At 42.6% G+C, this 20,583-nt stretch overlaps 2 protein-coding genes across 4 annotated transcripts; one reads left to right on the top strand and one right to left on the bottom strand.

Annotated features, from left to right (window-relative positions):
• The first annotated feature begins 107 nt into the window (after window positions 1-107).
• RBIS (ribosomal biogenesis factor) lies at window positions 108-5,429 on the top strand. Of its 2 annotated transcripts, none has more exons than XM_062489934.1 (3): window positions 108-326; window positions 3,768-3,884; window positions 4,524-5,429. In XM_062489934.1, the coding sequence occupies exons 1-3, from the start codon at window positions 207-209 to the stop codon at window positions 4,554-4,556; spliced, it is 270 nt and encodes an 89-aa protein (XP_062345918.1). In that variant the 5' UTR covers window positions 108-206; the 3' UTR covers window positions 4,557-5,429. The 2 variants fall into 2 exon arrangements, with proteins under 2 accessions (XP_062345918.1, XP_062345909.1); XM_062489925.1 differs by having other exon boundaries at window positions 119-326; window positions 5,309-5,429.
• A 108-nt stretch (window positions 5,430-5,537) lies between these two features.
• Window positions 5,538-20,209, bottom strand: E2F5 (E2F transcription factor 5). Of its 2 annotated transcripts, XM_062489901.1 has the most exons (9): window positions 20,084-20,209; window positions 13,998-14,107; window positions 13,158-13,319; window positions 11,910-11,953; window positions 10,033-10,097; window positions 8,861-9,125; window positions 7,921-8,121; window positions 7,451-7,495; window positions 5,538-6,167 (listed from the first exon to the last, which is right to left on the bottom strand). In XM_062489901.1, exons 1-9 carry the CDS (start codon window positions 20,207-20,209, stop codon window positions 6,058-6,060), a joined length of 1,128 nt encoding a protein of 375 aa, XP_062345885.1. In that variant the 3' UTR covers window positions 5,538-6,057. The 2 variants fall into 2 exon arrangements, with proteins under 2 accessions (XP_062345885.1, XP_062345894.1); XM_062489910.1 differs by lacking the exon at window positions 20,084-20,209 and having other exon boundaries at window positions 5,538-6,995; window positions 13,989-14,022.
• Window positions 20,210-20,583: the final 374 nt, after the last annotated feature.

Raw genomic sequence — 20,583 nt, 5'->3', positions numbered from 1 at the left:
GGAAGCGTTCGGGACAGGGAGAGGGCTACGGCCAGGGCCAGGGACACGGACCGTGCCGCTCCTCAGCGCCCAGCCGAGGCGGCGCGCGCCCCCTGGCGGCCCCGCGCGGCGCCGCGCCCGCCCCGTGACAGCGCTGCGAGCCACCGGCCGCTCCTCGCGTCACAGCCCCGTGTGACGTCACCCGCCCGCGCGCCGCAGCCGCCGCCATGGGCAAGAGCCGCGGCGGGGCCGGCAAGGCCGGCAGCGTGTTCCGCATCGCCCGCAGCGGCGTCCTCAGGGCCAAGGCCAAGGGCAAGGCGCGGCCCGTCACCTCCGGCCTGAAGCAGGTGAGTGCCGCGGCGGGAGGAGGCGCTGGCCGCGCTGCCGCAGCGCCCCACGTCGGGGAGGGCCCCGGCCCTGCTGCGGCGCCCGCGGGAGGCCTCGGCCCGGCGGGATTTCCTCCCCTTCGACCGCGCTGCGCGGCGGAGCAGGCGTTCGGAGCTGATGAAATCGAGCTTTTTGAGGGACAGTGCGCGTCCGGGTACCAAACGGCAAAGTGCACGATTTTCACCCGAAGGTTAGGTTTGTATGTGGATGTATCATCTGCAAAAAATAAGCACAGGAAGTTAATTTGACTAATCTGCAGGCATATGCCACAGAAGGCGGCCGGCGGTGCTTGAGGGGTGTCGTTTGGGAAGTGTCTGATAGTATCTCCCCTTGTCATCGGGAATGCTGTGCTAAAGGGCGCATCAGCAGTTCAGTGAGTTCGCATTCACTGGACTGCATTCAGAGCATCTCTGAGGGTGTAGTTCAGGGTGTAATTTAACAAAATGCCTTGATCCAGACCACCGGGCATAGTTAGTACAACTAACGAGGGAAGTCCTTCTCCTTTCCATCACGGTCCTGGTCCCAGGAAGGGATCCCATTGCCAGGCTCTGGGCTATATTCCCACATCTCTCTTTGGTGCTGGGTTAGGAGCTCGCCCACTAGGTGATTCAACTTGCTAAATCAGCAGCAAAAGCCATTAAAAATACATTTGGCATTTTTATGTGCTGGGTTGGTGAGTTGAACAAACTTAATTATGAATGAATGAATGCAGAGGGAAGCATTTTGGTGGGGAAGAACCAGAAAGGGTGGAGCCTTTTCTGATCCAGTAGCTGTTTATTTGCCTCAGCTGTCAAGTAAAAATGCCAGTGAGGTGCAGTGAACAGACCTAGAAGTATGTACTGCTGGATATTTTGCTCTTAATTCCTCGCTTCCCCTTTCTTCCAGCTTACATGGGCTGTGATGCTCTGTAGATGCTTCTGTGAGCCAATTTAACATACTAAAGCAATGGAAAAACAAGCAAAAATAATGTTATTTTCATGTCTCTGGAGGAGCACAGCCGAGAAGAGGGAGAGAGTGGGCCATGGAGCAGGGAGCAGTGCAGAGGAAGAGGGATGGGGGTGATCTAAGTAAGGGTTTTCTTAGTGTGAGCAGTGAGTCATTATATGGCATCTTCTCAAACCCTGCCTCCAGCCTGAGGTGTGTGTTCTGCAGCAGTTCAGCTGTGCATCTAGAAAAGCATCCGTTACTAAAAATAATAAAAGTAGATAGTGGCTTATTTTTTCCATTTGGTGCAGTTGCAGTCTGCTGGACAAACGTAAGTAAATGGCTCTTTAAAAGAAGGCTGTTTCAGGTTATCTCCTGCAAGCCAAAGTCACTCAATGAATTAATCTGGTGGACAGACAGGAATGTAACAAACTTCAGAAAAAATAATTTCATGTTGCTGGCGTCGCATCTCCTCCTAGTCTAGACTGTTCTGTGTAATGAAGAGAGAAACAGGTTTGAAATCATATTCATGAAAAGTCAGTAGCTTATTATGAGTAAAATTTTATTCTCTGTGTTTTAAGCTGTATTCCTTAATTCATAAAGCCTTTGGGCTTTATGTGATTTACTTATCATTAGGCAGTATATGAAGATGCTCAGAAAGAAAATCACTAAAATACATTTACTTATTAATAGCTAAAAGCCCATTGTTCAGACAGCTTTTGATGTAGATACCCATGTTAGCTATAGAGCCTCTTTTTGTGGAGGAGTCCTGCCTGAGTACCTGAGAATACCACGTATTAAAACTGACTGAACTTTCTAAACCCTTGTGAATCTGGAAGATGGTGACAGGCCCTGACTGAACACATGGTCTTCATACATCATGTTACCAACAGTCCATCTGCTCTGATCAGAGCTGGGAGCTGGGGCTGTATTTCTCCAGTCACTGTCCCAGTTAGTGTTCATCTGAATAGGCCTATTTTATCAGCCTCATTGCCACTGCTTTCTTAATGCTGGTTTCCGTGGTCAGTCAGAATGGAATTATTGTTACTGCATACATGCTCTGAAATTACGGAGGCTTTGAAAGCAAAATGAATACATATAACCATTCACAGTTTGCTTCTGCCTGTTTAAATTGCTCAGAGGTGAATTAGAGGGGTAGCCTTTGAAACAGCTGTAAGTATCCTGAAATTTGGGGCTGCCCAATTTGAGCGTGCTTGTGGAATGTTTTTAATGTAATAGCTCATTACCTGGCTATGATCTTCTTCCAGACTTTGGAAGCAGCAGGTGCTAGAGCTGAGATCGGCTGAATCTTGCTTTGCTGCAGTGGTGAGAGTTTATGCTCTCTTGCATCCACTCCGCTCCTCTACCACAGACAGTTGTCCCCAGAGTGCAACACATGTCCATGTTCTAGCACTTCCTCTTTGAAAGCAAAATCTTTGTTGAAATAACTTACGAAGGTAGACTTGGGCTAAAAGAAAGGCCGAGGTGCCCAGAGATACACATTCCACTCTGCCACAGCTGCAGAGTTTCTTCAAATACTGTGACAAAACCTGGTAGATGTTGTTGTCCAGACCTATAGTGTGAGCAATTAGGGTACAAGGTGTGATGATGAAAGGTAAGCTATTGGAATAAATTCAAAATAGTAAAATCATTTACAAATTGTATTTGGTTTGAGGGGCTACCGGCATGGCTTCTTGGAAAAGCTGGCAGAAGCTTCCCTCATGTCTGAAAGGGTCAATGCCAGCTGGCTTCAGGATATGCTGTTGGCCAAGGGAGAGCCCATCAGGTACTGGCAGTACCTCTGGGATGATGTAGTTATGAAACACACCATCAGCAGCAGTCAGAACAGGGGAGTGACAGTTTCTAAAAGAAACAGCCCTGCAGACACCAAGGTCAGTGAAGGAGAGGGAGGATGCGCTCCAGGTGTCACAGCTGAGATTCCTCTGCAGCATTTGTTTGACAACAAATGAAGTTCATTTTCCCCAAGTTGAGTCTGTTCCGCTCATGATGGCAACTGGTGAGTGATCTCTCCCTACCCTTATCTCTACCCATGAGCCTTCCATTATATTTCCTGTCCCCTGTCCAACTGAAAAAGGCAGCAGTGAAGTGGCTTTGGGGGGGCACCTGGCAACCAGCCAGGGTCAGTCCACCAGAGAGATGAAGGAACCCTTCCTGAGACTTTCATTACTCCACCTAAGAGGGGCTGAGGGTCATGTAGCAGGGCCTGTGAAGCCTGACTTCTGTTTTCTCTGTGTTCTCTTTCTGGATCACTGTGGGCTGCCATTCCAATATAGCAAGTTTAACTCTTAATTTTGAATTTATCAGTACACAGCTAAATGACCTAATGAAGGAACCAATAAAACATACTGAAAAGCATATAACACTGGCTGCTTAATAATTGCACAAAAAATGGGGCAATTTCACATCAGTAGAATTTTTGTTAAAAATACCAATTCATGTATTTTTTTCTCTCCCAGATAAACATAAAAAATGCTGAAAAAGTTAGCACAATAAATAAAGCATTTGCTGAAGTTCAGAAGGAAATTCGGCAGCTATCAAAAGGTACCACAGCAGAACCTCAGAAGACTCAGCAGGTAATTTACCTTTGTAAACATCTGAGAAGAGTGAAATGAATGTGTGTTTAAAGCATTAGGATGTCTCTAAGACTGCAGGCAATTAGGTCAGCTGGTCAGAGCATGGTGCTGGTAACATGGTTCTTGTGCGTCTCTTCCACCTCAGAATATTCTGTGAATCTGTGAATTCATGCAGTTCCTTTAAAGCTGGAATCCCAGTTTTATGAATTTCATTTGTGTGGTAATGCTGAAACCTAGTTAGCATGTTCAAATTCTTTATAATTACTGAAGTAAAGAAAGAGGGTGGGTAGCCATGCTGAAGCTGGCTTCAAAAGCATATTTAAAAATAACGTTCTATCTGATTTCTAATTGTTTCTTTTAAGTTAGTCCCAACTCCATCCCCTTGATTTGAAACTTTTATCTCCAAATGAATAGACATAGAGAGGATGAACCTGGCTGTTCACTACCTGAAGCACCTGACAGTGCTTTGAAAAACAGTCCTGCCTCTCTGTTTCCAATTCCTAAGGCTTCATACTACCTCATCAGAAGGACCAACACCTGAAACAGCAATTTCTGTAGTAGAAGTTTTGCCTGCAGCAGTTAAATTCAAGACAGTGTTTCTCTTTCCTTTGTCTAGTTGTTTTTTTTTTTTTTATACAGGCCTATTTGCAGTCTTGCACAAGAATTAATTAAAGTTTAATTCCTGACAAGTTCCTCCGTATAAACTCTTTCTGCTGACTGATGCTCTAGGCACAGTTTCAGGGAGAGAAAGCAGTGCTTCAGGATGAGATGCAGATGAATCCATGCTGGCTGTTGGAGGAAGGTGGAGTTTGGAGAAGTGGACATGACTTCTCAGTGTGCCTGAGATGATCAAGTTTCTGTACAGCTGGGAGCAACTAAACAAGTGTCAAATACCTCAAGGAGAGGCTGAGGGAAAAATGAAACATAAGTGACAGGATGAAGCCAAACCAGGATTTCAAGGCAGTTGGAGCCAGTGGTCCTATCCCTGCTCGCTTGTTATTTATTCCTCCAGGAACTCAGACTGTACTACTGCTCCTGTGCTAGTAGGGCTCTACATGACTGCTGAATTTAATCACTCAGGCTGTAATAGTATTTTCTCCAAAGTTGCAAAAGTGTTGTTGAGAGCAGTTGTGATCTAAAAGTTGAGACTGTCTCAGTTGGGCCATGTGTGTTACGTTACTGGTATAACACTCCCAAAGCACAAAGCATTTTCTGCTTATGTCTCAACCTCAGTGTATCCTGCAATCCCCTCAAATTAATTAAGTATGACTGCAAAATTAGCCTAAATCAAATATATAAAAGAGAAACTAATCTTCTGGACAAGGGGTATTTATTTATTAGTCTGTTTTGTTGTTGTTTTTTTTTTCCGAACAGAGTAAAAAAATTTTCCTCTTTAAACGGAAAGTCTTTTTTTTATTTTCCAGGTTTCCACAAATGTGGAAGAGGAACCAGCAAATGTGGATGCTGCCACAAGCTTATTATCTCAGTTGTAATGCAAAATGGACAATGAAGGGGTTTCAAGAAATGAAAGACCACAAATATTGATGGCTTTGTTTGCACAATTTTATTAAAAAAATTTTGTTAATATACAAGTATTGGCACACTTCAATACAAACTATAAAGAGACCTTTCCTATCATCTAGGAAAGTGGAATGTCAGAAGTCAGTGTGAGAAACTTAAAGTGCTAAAACAGAAGGCACTTCACAAAATTGGTTCACTGAAACAATTTAGCATAACTCAAGTTGATATCCTTCACTTTTCAACTTGGCAGTGAATGCTTCAAAGTTGTTTGAAAAATTAAGAAAGAATATACAAAAGCTTCTTGGCAGTAAAGCTTCAAAGAAAATGCTGTTAACTGTGAGCAAGAAGCCTAATAATTTTTTTTTAATGATCAAAAGGCTATGAAGTATTTTTACTTTTCTTACTAAAGAAAGCTCCAGACAATTGGTTTAGACAGAAAAACACTCAGGTGAAAAAGTGCCAGAATTTTTGATGAGCCCTTTTTTTCTTGTTCTTGAATTGTTTTGTGAAGTAGTTAAAGGAAGTAAAAGGAAACATACTCCCAGAGTCAGTGAACTAAGACATTATACATTCATTATTCAAATACTTAGGTTATGAAGAAGTCTAGAATGTTACAGTTAGAGGTAGATAAGTAGTCTGGTTGACACAATATCTAATAATTTAGTATCTGCACATCAAAGAGATCACAGACTCCTTCATTATCATCCAGGTTAAAGTTGTAGTCATCTCCGGGAGTAGGAGAGAGTCGTAAGAGAGGAAAAACTGTAAAGCAGGAATAGTTTAGTTTAAATTAAAACACTTTTGGAAAATCAGCCTATCATAATTCAGTATGTTTGTCATCAGGGTTAGTCTTAATAATTAAAACAGTCTTGATAATCTGACAAGCTCACTAGGATACATACTGTGAAAATCTGTACTGCGTTCAAACTAAGGCAGTAAGTGATGTATCTACCATTTTTTTACTTGGTATTTTAAGTCAGTTTCCTGAAGTGGAGCGATAGCTGAGGAACATGGATTTAATTTCTTCTACAGCAAAGGAGTTCCTGAGCAGCTTTTGAAAACTTCAACCAGAAAGCCATATTCTATATTTGTATTCCATTGTCTTGTTACAATATTGCATGTATCAGCCTTCAAATAAGTAAGGAACTTAATATTATCTCTATTTTTACGAAAGGGAAATGGAGGCTAGCACTTTGTACACTGCATTTCAAGCATGGACTTGAAGCTGTCTTTGGGGGGGGGAATGCAAGAAGAGAAGCCTCAGCTCTCAGTCTGCACTGTAGGAACTAACAGTATACATGAGCTGGGCATGCCATCCCTGTTTTAGAAGTGGAGGCTGTTTCCATGTTAACCATACACTGGCATGTTCACAGAATCCCATCTTGCCCCTTGGATCTTATAACCACTTGTCTCTTTCTGGATGAGCCCCGAGGTCGTCTACTTGAGGGGCAGATATTATTCCAGGTCTTACAGAACACACAGGAACAAAATGAGTCGAGTTCACCTCCTTGCCTGGCATCTCAGTGAGAGTGGCAGAGGCTGGGAGCACATGAATTCTGTAGCAGCTGTGGTTCAGTGCTGCACTCATGGCTAAAAACATGCAAGAACATAAACGGGTGCATCTGTCCAGTTGGTGTACCACAGCTGGCCATATATCAGTCTGCATCCAGAACTATGTTCTGAAATACTTACTCAAAGCACCTGCACAAAGCTTTAGGCAGAACAGAATTAAACCAGATTTAATTTTTTTAAGGTGGCACACTAGGCATCAGCTTGTTCTTTCTCTGTCCCTAAATTAAGTACTGGTGGGTTATTCATGCATGTAAGTGCTTGTTGGATTAAGGTTTTCATATTTTGACTGTTAAATAAAAATGCTGCAGGGAATAGAAAGGGGAACAAAGAAAAGAGTGACAGAGGAGGCAACATGGGAAAGAAGTAGTTTCATACTGACTCTTGGCATTAGATTTAATAGATGCCTTTTCAGTGCTGTTCACACAACACTATGCTGGTACTTGTGATTATTAGAAAAGATGCTAAACACTTACCATCAGAAGACATGAGTTCATCAATAATATCTCCACTGATATTTCCTGTGAAAGACAGGAGCACATGCTCTATGTATGTGGGTTTTTTTAATATCTGTTTATAGCAGTCAACACATTCTTTTCATTAAAACACTGAACTGCAAAGTACACTATGGCTTGTGCGGTGTAGGAGCTGTAGAGATATTATGCCACGTGCATGTAAAATATACTTACCTTTGTATCCCTCAGTTTTCCCCCCAACACATTTTTCCCACTTATCTCTTAAAACCCAAGAGCCATATACCTGAAGCTTATTTGGCGGCAAAGAAACTGATTTGTTCAAAATCAGTATGCTCCTCAGAGCTGGCTCAGTGACTTCATTAGAAGATAAACAGAGACCTGTTTTGTCCTCTTAACTGACTGGTAATTTGGTCACAAAGATGGGCTCAGGGAACCAGTGAAATATTTAAACAGGAACTACTGCTTCCTACCTGCAGGCTCCTCCATCTTTGCAATGTCAAATGAGTTTGGCTTCAGAATACAGCTGACATCCAGAGGCAGCAAGCTCTGATAGTCACTGGAGCTGGCTGAGGCTTGGGCACTGTCTCCAGACAGGCTGGGGTAGAGCTCTGGCTCCGGAAGGCTGGAGTAGGGAGCTGCAGGGGCTGCATTGTCCTGATAGGCACTGCCATCTACACGGACAGGAAGGCACATTACAAGTCTGCTATGGTGAAACAGAACATGCAGCACCTACCCCTGGCTTTGTATCTTGAGGAGACCGTGGCCAATGTCTGGGGTCAGGTAAGAGAATTCTTCCCTTTCCACAATCACAGGCACAATTTAAGTAATTGTCAATTAATTAAAGGTTAATAAATGAAGGCAATCAGGACCCCTCAATGATGCAGTTGTATTACCACATTTTCTTAAATCTTTTCCTATTAATTACCTATTAATTTACTATTGCTATGAAAAAAATACTTGGCGATATTCAGGCAGCCTCTTACTGTGGCTGTGTAGAAGAAAGTAAGTGACCCTGTGGTGCAGTAAATGGAACTGGTGCCTGTATTATCAGTGTCATTAAAAGGTACATGTTCCAATCATATCCTCCATCAACAGGTTGTAATTTTGCTCCAGAATGTATTCTGGAGAAGCACCTCAGAATAGTAACGGGATTGCATCCAAAACCTGTTCAGTGTAAGATGGCAAGATGTGAGGGAAGCATCTGTTTCACCAGACAGAAGAGGGAAAGATGTCTCTGTAACCTCCTCAGAGCTGTTACAAAGCCCCTGGAGTAGTTTTTTAATGAACAGCTGCTACCCTATGCAAATTCTTGATCTTTCATTTCTCTACCACCTTTCTTAACACTTTCTTCTTTCCCTCCAGCTGCCTTCCTCCCCCACCCATCAGAGGTAGGAAAACCCCTGGATCCACCTGATGGTGTGTCTGCAACTTCTGTTTGTGGTAACTGCTGTCCTTGGTTCGGGTCATGTTCTGGGGGATTTGGAGGAGCTGCAGCTGGTTTAAGTGGAGTCACTGGAGCTGCAGGCTGAGATGGGGGCTGTGCAAGGTCATCAGGTGGAGGAACTGGAAACACCATGGGCTTGGAGGAGCTTGATTCTTTATTTATAAGCAGCACATGGATAGGTCCTGAATTACTCTTAAGATTGATCTGGTATTTCTTCTGTCCATTCTGTCCCTGTAAAGATGGTGTATTACAGAAATTACTGTTCCTTGAGAACTTGGCACTGTACAAGGTGATGAAAACTAAGATCAGCTGTTTTAGTCCTCAACAACAACAAAAAAACAAAATCCAACATCACAGCTGCTAACTTGGGTCCTGCAGAGAACCTTACCATTGCCTGAACTGATTTCAGCAGAGACAGACAAAGATAGTACCATTGATCACCTTCATGGCTCTAGCCTTGGATGCTTTTACTGATATTAGACTGTGCTTAGCCTAAGAATAGCTTGTGAAACTTCTCAGGTGAATACAACCTTCTGTAAGCACAGTGGTTATCACACTTCATACAATGCTCTCTCCCAAATATGTAAACACTATTTAAAAACAAGCACTGCAATAACAACAACAACAAAGTTAAAGATGGACAGAAGTAAACAATTTGGCCTACTTTAATCTTGCCAATGTAATCCTTTTGGCTAAAGTGAGATTGCAGTCTGTTTCTCTATCCAGTCTAGTATCATGAGACTAAATCTAAATTACATCAAAACTAAATCTAAAAGGCTTTTTCATAAGAGATCCCTTTTAACAATATAACAGCGAAACTTGACACATGAAGGTCACTGACTTCGCAGGAGAATTCATGACAACTGTGCATTATTTTGAAAGCTGTAACATTTATAAGTGAGAGAGAAGAAGAAACCCACTTGTGTATTTTGGTTTTCAGAGAAGGCAGGGTTACCATTAGTCTGTCTAAGTGTACAAGACCCACTTTTTTCTGTCTGGCCTCCCTCTTTTCAGATGAAACAATCCTAATCCTTTCTCCCCTCCTCTTGCACATAGAGATAAATCCTCTGCTCTGAAACAGCTCTTCTTTGCCACTATTGCTCTAGAATAATTGGGTAAACAAGAAACCAGTACATACCATTTCAGGTCTAGGTACTTCTAACTGCGTACCACAAGGTGCTTGAATTGCTAGAAGTGTATCTCCTGGTTAAACAGCAATTTTTAAGAAAATGTTAAGTATACTTTTCTTAAGTCTTGTATAGTATCTACTCCAGTGAGATCTGGAAACTCTCTAAGGACACATAATGTATTGGGTAATTCAGCATATATAAACTCGTGGTAGGACATGCAGTCCCTCTAAGATCCAGGTATACTGCATAGTATAAATCACAGAATTCCAATACTTAAGATCGTAGTTGCAAAAAACTATTCTCACAACAGTACAAGATTTACCATGTTCTTTACCCATTTGTTTTCTAGTTGTATATATAATATAAGGTGAAAATATTTCACTAGTTCATTTTTTCACAGAATCAAAGAATCATTTAGTTTGGAAGATCTCCAAGATCGTTGAGGCTAACCCTTGATTGATCACTACTCTGCCAGCTAGACCATAGCACTAAGTGTCATGTCCAGTTGTTTCTTGAGTATCTCCATGGATAGTGACTCCACCCCCTTCCTGGGCAGTCTGATCCAATGCTTAACCACCCTTTCTTGAAGAAATTTTTTCTAATGTCCGACCTGAAACTTCCCAGTGTAGCCTTGAGGCCATATCCTCTTTTCCTGTCACTGGCTCCCTGGGAGAAGAGATTGACCCCCACTTGGCTACAGCCTCCTTTCAGGTACTTGTAGACAGTGATAAGGTCTCCCTTGAACCTCCTTTTCTGCAGGCTAAGCAACCCCAGCTCCCTCAGCTGCTCCTCCTACAGCTTCAGCTAAACCAGCTCTCTGGTCTAGCTCACTTTATGACTTTGATGAATGGTGATACTACAGAGATATAACAGAAGGAAAAAGAGATATTAATGTTCACCTTCAGAGACAGCAATTCTAAGTTGCTAAGCTCATGGCTTCCACAGCACATATAACTGGGATGTAACATCTGTCTATCACACTAATCTGTGGCTTACCATGTACAATGTGTTGATTAAAATCAGGGGACCACATTTACATACATACACAGAACTGGCACAATACTACAGATCACTTGCCTACCTGCACATCATTTCCTCTTTGTCTATAACTAATTGGGAATAACATTTTTCTTTCTCTGCCTCCTAAGAAATACTTAGGTGAAGTACTATGTGAGCACTGTGCCAGGTGCCTCCATGTTATGTAATGACTAACGCTTTTCAGTAACAGTTCATTTTTGTTAAATTCTGCAGTAATTTTCTGATCTTGTGTTTTTGTTTTAAAAAATCTTCCATCTGGCAAAGAAAAGATGATTTTGAGCCTAGCTGGAGGCTGAACAACAACTTTCCTTTGGGTGCTCCAGGATCAGTAGATGATGTCAAGGTAAATAACCTCTGCCAGCAATTCCCGGCAATTTCTTCAAACCACCTGTACAGGAATCCTTGAGATTGAGTAGCAATGCTCCATCAATGACCTTCTGCTGGCTCCATTTATACAGCACCACAAACTCTGTCTGGCCACAGTCACCACCAGAAAATTATACAAAATTGGGATTTTCCTGGTTTTTTTTGAAGGGTTGAACCAACATGTCCTGTCTCTGGTTCCATTAACAGCCTGCAGCAAGCTGCTGAGAAGTATGAATACCAAAAAAGACATCCAAAACCAGGACTCCAGCTGAGTTTCCATTCTATGAATTCCATTCCAATCTGTGACTACAACTAGGAAATGCCAGAACTTGGTAGCCATGAACATTATGAGACCTCTACCTAGTACTGATTACTACCGAGTACTTCTCAATTCAAAATACTTGCAGAAAAAGCAGGTTAGTTATCAAGTTATCTTTCAAGAAGTACCTCACTTTAGAAACACAGTCTAGTAGCAACTTACCATTGAAACAGTTGCAGATATCTTCATGGGTGACATATGAAAATGTAATTTATGTCAAGGAGCATTTTTCTTTCTTAAAACAATGTAAAATTGGTATTTACTGCCCTTCATAAGTTTGTCTAAACTGAGCCTAAACTATAATATTATTATTATAGGTGTAATCAAGGCATTATTTTTGACTTTCCAAATGGCTCATTACAAATAAGAGTTCTGTGTTTTAAAGAAAATGCCTGTTTCAGTAAAAAAAAAAAAAAACAAACAGAAAAATAATTGTGTAGCTTGAATGAAAAGAGATTCTTCTCAAAAAGGAGAACGTGTAAAATCTTGTGTTGCAGAATACCATTTACCTTGCTAATTTGACAATACCAAATTCAGATATATATCAGCATTTCCCAGAATCACACAAAAATACTGCTAGGGGGAACTTCAGAACTCATCTGCCATCCCATTCCTCTGCCTCAAGGTAGGATCATTCCACTGTTCAGACATTCCAGACGGATGTTTGTCTTTCCTGTTCTGCAAAACCTCCAGTGACAGATATTCCACCACCTCCCTGGGGGATCAATTCCAATGCTAGCTCTACCAAATGTTTTTCCTAACATTTAACTTCAATCTCCTGTGCTACTAAATCCATTTTACAGAAACAGTTTCTGAACAGAAACTCCAGTAATTTTTTAATTTTTACTTATCAATAGTGTTATAGATAAGAAGGGCACTTTCCTGCTCCCATTCTCAGGCATCTGTTCTGCAAGACAGCTAAACACATGCTTACAAGCAATGCACTGGAACTCTAGTATTTATATACAGGATTTTTTTTTCCCAGTTTGAACCCAAACAAGTTTCAGGACTTTGTCAATTCCATTGATCTTTGGGTGATAGCTTAATCTTTTCAAAAGAATGAAGCAACAAAAAAGATTCATGTAAAGCACTGGTAACAAAATATAAACTCAAGTTCTGGAAAGCAATATAACTAATTTCAAGTAAAACACTAGGATTATACTACTGACTTAGTAGTTACTGCTGTACATATATATAAGTTAAATTATTTTCATTTTACTAGTCACAGTCATAGAAGTTAAAAAGTCATGTAACTAAGATTTATGAGTTCTTTTGTTGAAGCAAAACCTGAAAAAATATTTGCCTTACCTTGCTTCAGGGTAAAATGAGTTACATTATGCTTTATGCATTACCTACACTTTAACTGTTGCTTTTAGTTCCAAAATGCACACAATTAATTTGAAAGGATATTGGTGGTTTGTAGAGTCATCCATGACATTCTTGATACTTTGCTGAAGCCACAGTTTCTGCTGATCCAATTCTTTTTCTTTTAGCTCTAAATCTTCAATTTCAGCTTCCAGATACCTCAGCCTGTCTATGACTTCTTTTGTATTGCAGCCAGCACCTACTCCTCTTAAAAAAGGGTAAGGGTTCATGAAAACACAAGTGAAAATCTAAAGCAAATGTCCAGTGATAATTTCTTAAGACTATTTTCAACATCTGGAAAATCTACTAATATTCAATATGAAGGAAATGAGCATTCAACCTCCAAGTAGTGTTTTGACAGGAAAATGAAAATTCTTAACTTCAGATCAAATTTAGAATATCACTCTACAGAAGTTCATCTTATTTTGGAATGCAGTTTTTTTCTGTGTTGACACTGTTTGGCAGGGCCTATCTCCTTCCCCTGTAATTCTTATATTGAGCTTTTACCTTCAGAGACCTAAGAGAAAATAGGCAGGGACTGTGGTAGGACAGGTAGGTGGAGACAGCGTGTCCTGACGCCCCTCCCAGATTAATTCCAGGTGAATTTTTCAACTACATGTGCTAGTTATAAAGTAGTACTACAAGTTTTCAGTACTACAAGTTTTCTGAAAGTTCCTCTTCTGTATGCTTTAAACGTGATTTTATGTATCACAGACACAAGTTAAATGGAAAACAAATACAGTTCATTTGCAACTTTATTGTACTTTTTCAATGTCATATTGCTCATTGATTAGCACAATGTTAATTTTAGGGTGTCAGAAGTAGAAAGAGATATTTTTTGTTACTCTTAGGCATGTGAGAATTTTCAGAACTCACATAACTTACTTCCACTGAATGCTGTTTTTTGATTTCTTCTCAATGAGATCAATCCCCTCCAGAACATTGGTGATATCATAGATCCTTCTCTTCTGCCTCACAGCAAGCGTATCAGCAGCCTGTGGAGAAAATAGGTATCAGCAACTTGCATGCTGAGGGAAAGACAGTTAAGTCACTCCCTTGGAAAAATGCCATGTCCTTAGAAGGGAGAAGGTTCCAGAGCCTTTCAAGAGCCAGATGCCATCATGAACTCTGAAGTTCAGCTGCATTCAGCGCTACAAAGCAAAAAGAGCAGTCCCCTGGCTGAAGAGGGACTGAGAGAGAAGTCGACAAGAGAGGGGAACTCACAGGGGTCACAAAGACCGTGGTCAGTATCTTCAGCATATTCAACTGCATGGAGGAGCTTGCCAAGCTCTTTCTGGAGGGCAGGAAAAGGTATGGAAGGCAGGGAGACACCCTGCAGTGGGGCAAGCCTCTGAATCTAAGGACATACTAAGTTTATAATTCCTTCCACTGACACTGGAGGTATTACAGCCTTTGTTTGGATTCAGTGGTGCCAGGATACGGAACAACAGGGCTGTAATTTCACAAAGTGGCTGCAGGAGAGCTGCAGTATTTCAGGTCAGCGTTGTCCTTGCACAAACGACCTTCTCAGAGCACAAAGGCTCACTGGATCTGTCACTCTGAGCACCATCACCTTGGTACAGCTGCCAGGGATGCTGCTGCTGACATACAGCCAGCTGTGCAGTGTGTCTGAGGGCTGTCACACCTCGCCCCTCTGAACAAGGCAGCGGCACGCAGCAGCAACCCCTTCATGCCTTACTTCTTTCTCTCCATGGTCATTTTTATGTAACTGATGCAAAGAGTTAAGATAAATTAAGCAAATGGGCTAGTCATGCCTTCCACACCTGAAAAGCAGATTAAGTTCAAAGAATGTTCACTAAAAAGGGAAAGCAGAGAGGAGTCTGAATCTGTAGTTAGTCGGGACACTTAAATACAATGATTACATGGGATTGTATGTATTAAACAAATAAAGAGAAGGGTAGACAAAGACTTCTGAATTTGAACTGACGCATAAAGGCAAATAATTTCTACTACGGGAACATAGTTATTTCATTCAGTTTGTTCCAACAATCTATTAAATGTATGCTTTTCTAAGCAGTCTATATGAAAGACAGGCACAGCTCAAGACAACCATAACCTGGAAGGAAAACCTTATTTCTTTGCTTAATAGTACAATTACCTTTTGCTACTGAAATAAAGTTGAAAGGATAAAAAGGAAGAACAGAGACTTAAAAAATACTCTTATAGCCATGAAGTATAAACACTGCCTTCTCCTTGACAGTGAGGTACCCACCAAACACTGTTTCCACTGACACCAGCAGCAGCATTCAACTTTTGTATGGTCTTCTGTATGAGTATTTTAAAATATTTCCTTAACTAACAAAATAAGATGCATGCAAATACTTATAAAGTGCAGTTTAATTCTCTCCAAGGAAACTGGCTCTCGGATCACTTGTTTCATAGGTATGCACCTGCTATCTTAATCTGATATTTTTGCTGCATATGTACACGCTGCTTCCAAGGACTTCAAGAGAACCTTAAAAATCTAGCAAGTGCCATTTGCAGAATGCTGAATCAGTACCCCATACATCTCACAGTCTTCAGTTATTCTACAAGCTGGTTACATTATTCAGTGCAAGGAAAGGACAGCAAACCCTTAGATGCTATTCAACTTTCTGCTTTTTTCCCACTGCTCCACATACTGACCTAGGACTTAGTCTACCACTCATGGCGTGAACAATGAAGAAAGTGCTTTGGATGCAGATTTCATTACCTCTTGAGATTCTCCCAAAGGCCTGTCTACAAAATATAAATGCTTTATGATCTTAATGTATTTTCAAACTGTACTGTAATTCAAAAGATATCAGTGTACATAAATTTTAAGCTATGAAACCAAAGCTTAAGATTAAAAAAGGTCACTTTTTCTGACTGTCCAATTTAAAATGTTTCAAAGTTGAAGTAATTGTTCCACTCTAAATGCTATTGCATTTTATATGTCCAAAGCACAGCTCCCATGAACACCAGCAGCAGATTCACCACTACCAGCTCCAGATCCCCAGGACAGGGACTCATTTCATAGGAAAATGAACAACACAGTTGCATATATATTTGGCTTACTGGCCCTCCATACAATTCAAACACTGCTACAAAGGTCAGCTACTTACAAGAGTTCCAACACAAGCTGGGGCCAGCTGCCAAGATGAAAAGTTTAATCCAGACATTCACTAGCTTTCTGGTACAAACCTTGTAATCTCATTATCTTTTAAAAATTTCACAGATATTTTTAAAAGCAGTTGAGAAGTTCCCCTCCCTGACATTCTGGCAGTTATCAGTGTGATACCTTCTGCCAGGTACATGGATCAGAAATAAAGTTCAGTCTTCCACATAAACGATTCACTAATAATTTAAATAATTAGAAGAGCTTCCTGAGACAAATCTTTTGTCAAAAACAGTGCTAAAACTCATCGCTTCTTAGCCTGTGTCAAGAAATGGACATCTGCAGCAGTGGCCCTGCTAACATGGGTGGATGTAGCTTCCACATTCATGGTTCTTTCATGAAATCTTTCTCATGTAAAGCTGCTGAACTACATCATTATTCCTCCTAATATCCCCTCATACTTTGATTAAGTATGTATTCAAACCAAGCATGCATGAGTGTCTCATAGACAGGTTCAGAGCTGGAATAAGTATCTAAGCACAGAGCTATGGTTCTGTGTACATTCTGATAATGCAGCTCCTGGAATACAGAAAACACACTGTACTGCACAGGTTCAGCTGCAGGCATGCACAGACACACACTTGCCCAGAAATAAGAAAGAAAGGCCAGGAAAAGGGCATTTGAGAGTTTGCAGCCCCCTCCCCTCCCCAACTTGTTTGCTCCCTGGGAGCTGACAAAAGACAGCAGAAATCATCAGCTGCAAACGTGCTGTGTTAGCAGCCCCAGAGAGCAGAGGAACTGGACAGAGCACCATGGCAGAGTAATTTTACTGAGAACCTTAACACAACACAGGGGCCAACTGCCTGCTTGCTCTCCCCATGTGTCAAAGGAAAGAGGTCCTGCATCTTCTGAATTCTGCCTGTACCACATGACAACATTTTCTCCCCAAGAGGGCTGTCAACAGTTTGGTGAGAGTTTTAAATTGAACGGCGCTCTTGTCAGATTGTACGTACTGAATGTCATTGCAACATAAACACTAAAGGAAGTAAAACCTAATAGATTGGCTTTTCTTCTTCTGTGGAGTACAGAAAGTGTAAGACAGTTATTTGCCCCTGACAAGTACACTTGTAAAACAAGTCGATTTTAGAATGTCTCATGTTTTGCTCTGATGATCAGACACTCTAAACCATCATTAGAGCAGGGATGGTATTCTGCTACAAACAAATCCTACTTAAGAAATTAGGGCAGAAGTATTGTACACTCTGAACAGCATTCATTCAGGTGGTTTATTCTTTATTCACTCATCTTGCTCTTTTTCTCTCTTCCCTGCAATTACTAGGTTGCTGCAGATAGAAATTTAGTTTTCTTTCCCTTCTATATCATCCGTTGGTGTTTTAAACTTAATTACATAATTAGATTTATTTATACAGGGCTATTCTGTGACATCTGTGTCATTATTTTAAAATCAAACAGCTATTCTCAAGCAAATGCAAAATTCAAATTTCAAGTAAAGAAAATTCTCACTTCCATAATTTCTCAGATGTTACCAGAAAAGTGTCCAGAATTAAAACACTTTCACAACCTCCTCTTATAGCCTGCTAAGCTAATAATAATAATATATAATTATAGAGGTATTAAAGATTACCAGAAAATGTCCCATAGAACAGATTTTCCTTCTCAATTGCTAAATCACAAAGCTGGAAGTCCACCTGTTTTCAAATTTTATTTTCTTTCTAGTGCTGGTTATGCTACATAAATACCAATCAGCAGCACACCATGAGACAGTCAATACTAGCCAGCAGGGAGACACTTAGGGGTGCTCACTGCATGAATCATTTCTTGGAATGCTCTGTTCCATTTCAAGACTGTCCTTCAGTTTGCTGAGCACACTGACATAACACTAACACAAAACTGGTCTTCATTTTTCGTTCGATATATGGCTTATCTAGGAGAAAACCAATAACAGAAATGTATGTTTGACTCACTGCTTATGAAAGTACCAACAATTTATGCACTGCAGTTAGTATTTCCTTGCAAAAAACTGTAACCTGTAATTCAGAAACCAGTCTCCAATAGGTCTTGAGAAGAAATGTCTGTGATTGGCTGCAATGTCCACTTTTCTGTGGCTATCAACCCTTTCATTCCCTCTGAGCAGATACCTTCCTCACTAAAGAGAGCAAGAAGCATTGTTCCATCTCACTACACAGCCCAACTTTAATGTTCAGGTCAATCCTATCTGGCACTTCAAGACAGGCTTTTGGGCCTGATGTCTTACAAACTGAGTATGTTTTACTTCTCAGATTGACCTGGAACATCTCTCAGACATGACAGACAATAAAGTAAGCTGCACTACAATCCCAAAGATCTGGACATCTTCATTCCGTTTTGCTAGATAAAGAGGCAACTAATACTATGGAGCTCATTAACTTGTCCAGACCACAGCATAACCAAATGAGGAATATAAAACCTATCAGCATCCTTCCCTGAAGTTTCATAAGCCACAGTAACATAACCAAAGGGCATCTGCTCTGAACAGGGGTGCATGAAAAAAGCTCCAAGAACACCATTCTCCTCCTGGGGCCTATTAAGAGTGATTAAAAAATAAGTCAGTTTTCCAGAAAGGACTTCAAGCAGAGCACCAAGCCAGCCTCTTACTGCATTTTGCTGAACACCTCAGCTGTTCACTGATGACCTTAACCAGTTAGGTTAACACACCTTTGCCTCAATGTTCTGCACACCCAACAGCCCAGAGGGCCTGAGCTCCTGGGCCAGAGTGGCAGCACGTTCCAGAGAACTGGCAGGACACAGTGCCAAGTGACAGTGACACCTCCTGCAACAGAGTGACCTCCTGGGACGAAGACCTTGCCAAGGTGGACTGGTCCCAGGGCACCACTGGAGATGCTCCAGCCACTGCAGCCCCATGCCCTTATGCCTTGAAGGCAGCAGGCTGGCTGCAGAGCTGGGTGACAATAATTTCTCACTCATATGCCAATGCAGCTTCTTTCATTCATGCATAATAGAAAGTATAATATGGCAATGGTCTGTTTTTCAACATTGTTTTCTCTTGCTAAAAGGAGGGGGTGGGCAAGAAACAGGTTCAAACAGCAGCCCATACACTGAATCAGTGCAGGGAGTAACAGGGCAGTGGAAAAAAAATCACAGAATTGTTAGGGCAGGAAGGGACCTCTGGAAATCATTTAGTCCAACCCCCACAAAGGCAGGTTCTCCTGGAGCAGGTGCACAGGAACTTATCCAGGTGGGTTTTGAGTATCTCCAGAGAGAGAGAGACACACGACCTCCCTGGGGAGCCTGTTCCAGTGCTCTGCCACCCTTAACGTAGAGAAGTTCTTCCTCATGTTGAGGTGAAACATCTTGTGCTTTAGTTTACGGCCATTTCTCCTTGTCCTGTCACTGGGCACCACCAAAGGGTCTGCACTGATGTGACCTACTCTCAGTGTTTTCTTTTCCAGACTAATCAGACCCCGCTCCCCCAGTCTCTCCTAGTTAGAGATGCTCCAGAGCCTGTACCATTTTTGTAGCCCTCCCCTGGACCCTCTCCTTGTCTTTCTTCTACTGAGGAACCCAGAACAGGGCATAGTAAGTAAGACCACTCTCAGCAAGTTAAACTTAACGCACGGTAGCCCTCACACCCCCTTATAAAGAGCCGAAACACGTATTTTAGCCGACCGCGGCGGCTGTCAGCCATCCCCGGGCACCCGCAGCCCGTCAGCGGCCGGGGGAGGCCCCGCCACGCCGGGTGGGCAGTAGGAATAAAGGACGGAAGGAAGGACGAAGGAGGGAGCGGGCGGCCCTGCCCTGCCCGGCCCCCGCGCTGCGCCCGGCGGTGCCAACGGCAGCCCCCCCACCCTCGCACCGCTTTGAGGTCCAGCACGCCGTCCTTGGCCTCCTGCAGCAGCGACACGAACTTGGTGGTCAGCAGCCCCAGGCTCTTCTCGTGGCGGCTGCTGCCGCCGCCCGCCGCCTCGGCCGCCGCGGCCATGCCGCCGGCGGGGCCACGTGTCGCGACCGCCGCAACGGCCCGAGCGGGAGCGCGGCCCCCGGCCCAGCGCGGCGGCGGGAGGGGCGGCCCGCCGGAAGTGACGCCGCCGCCGTTGCCCGGACACCGGCGCGGTGCGGTCGCGGGGACGGGCCCGGCCCCCGCCGGCCGGGGCGGGGCGGGCCGCTCCCGGCTCTCGCTCAGGGCTCCCGGGATGGGTAGCGCAGGCCTGGAGGCTCCCAGATACGTCCGGCGAGCCTGCCTGTCCCCGCCTCGATAGCTCCTTGTCGCTCATTTCACCGTTTGCGTTTCACACAAAAACACACACGTTAATTGCAGACGATGTTCTCACACTTCCCCAGGCCAGGCACAGGACG

This window comes from Cinclus cinclus, chromosome 1, assembly GCF_963662255.1.
Source record: "Cinclus cinclus chromosome 1, bCinCin1.1, whole genome shotgun sequence".
Taxonomy (NCBI): Eukaryota; Metazoa; Chordata; class Aves; order Passeriformes; family Cinclidae; genus Cinclus; species Cinclus cinclus.
The sequence above is the reverse complement of the archived record's forward strand: the minus strand, read 5'-3'. Positions and strand labels throughout refer to the sequence as shown.

What these genes read in the sequence shown, in the direction of transcription:
- RBIS (XM_062489925.1), top strand. Translation starts at nt 207, where the DNA reads ATGGGCAAGAGCCGCGGCGGGGCCGGCAAGGCCGGCAGCGTGTTCCGC. An exon ending in TCACCTCCGGCCTGAAGCAG is followed by an intron (nt 327 to 3,767) that starts GTGAGTGCCGCG and finishes TTTCTCTCCCAG; the next exon opens with ATAAACATAAAAAATGCTGA. An exon ending in AACCTCAGAAGACTCAGCAG is followed by an intron (nt 3,885 to 5,308) that starts GTAATTTACCTT and finishes TTTATTTTCCAG; the next exon opens with GTTTCCACAAATGTGGAAGA.
- E2F5 (XM_062489901.1), bottom strand. Translation starts at nt 20,209, where the DNA reads ATGGCCGCGGCGGCCGAGGCGGCGGGCGGCGGCAGCAGCCGCCACGAG. An exon ending in GCGTGCTGGACCTCAAAGCG is followed by an intron (nt 14,108 to 20,083) that starts GTGCGAGGGTGG and finishes TTTTCTCCACAG; the next exon opens with GCTGCTGATACGCTTGCTGT. An exon ending in AAAGATGGAGGAGCCTGCAG is followed by an intron (nt 7,496 to 7,920) that starts GTAGGAAGCAGT and finishes TGTCTTTCACAG; the next exon opens with GAAATATCAGTGGAGATATT.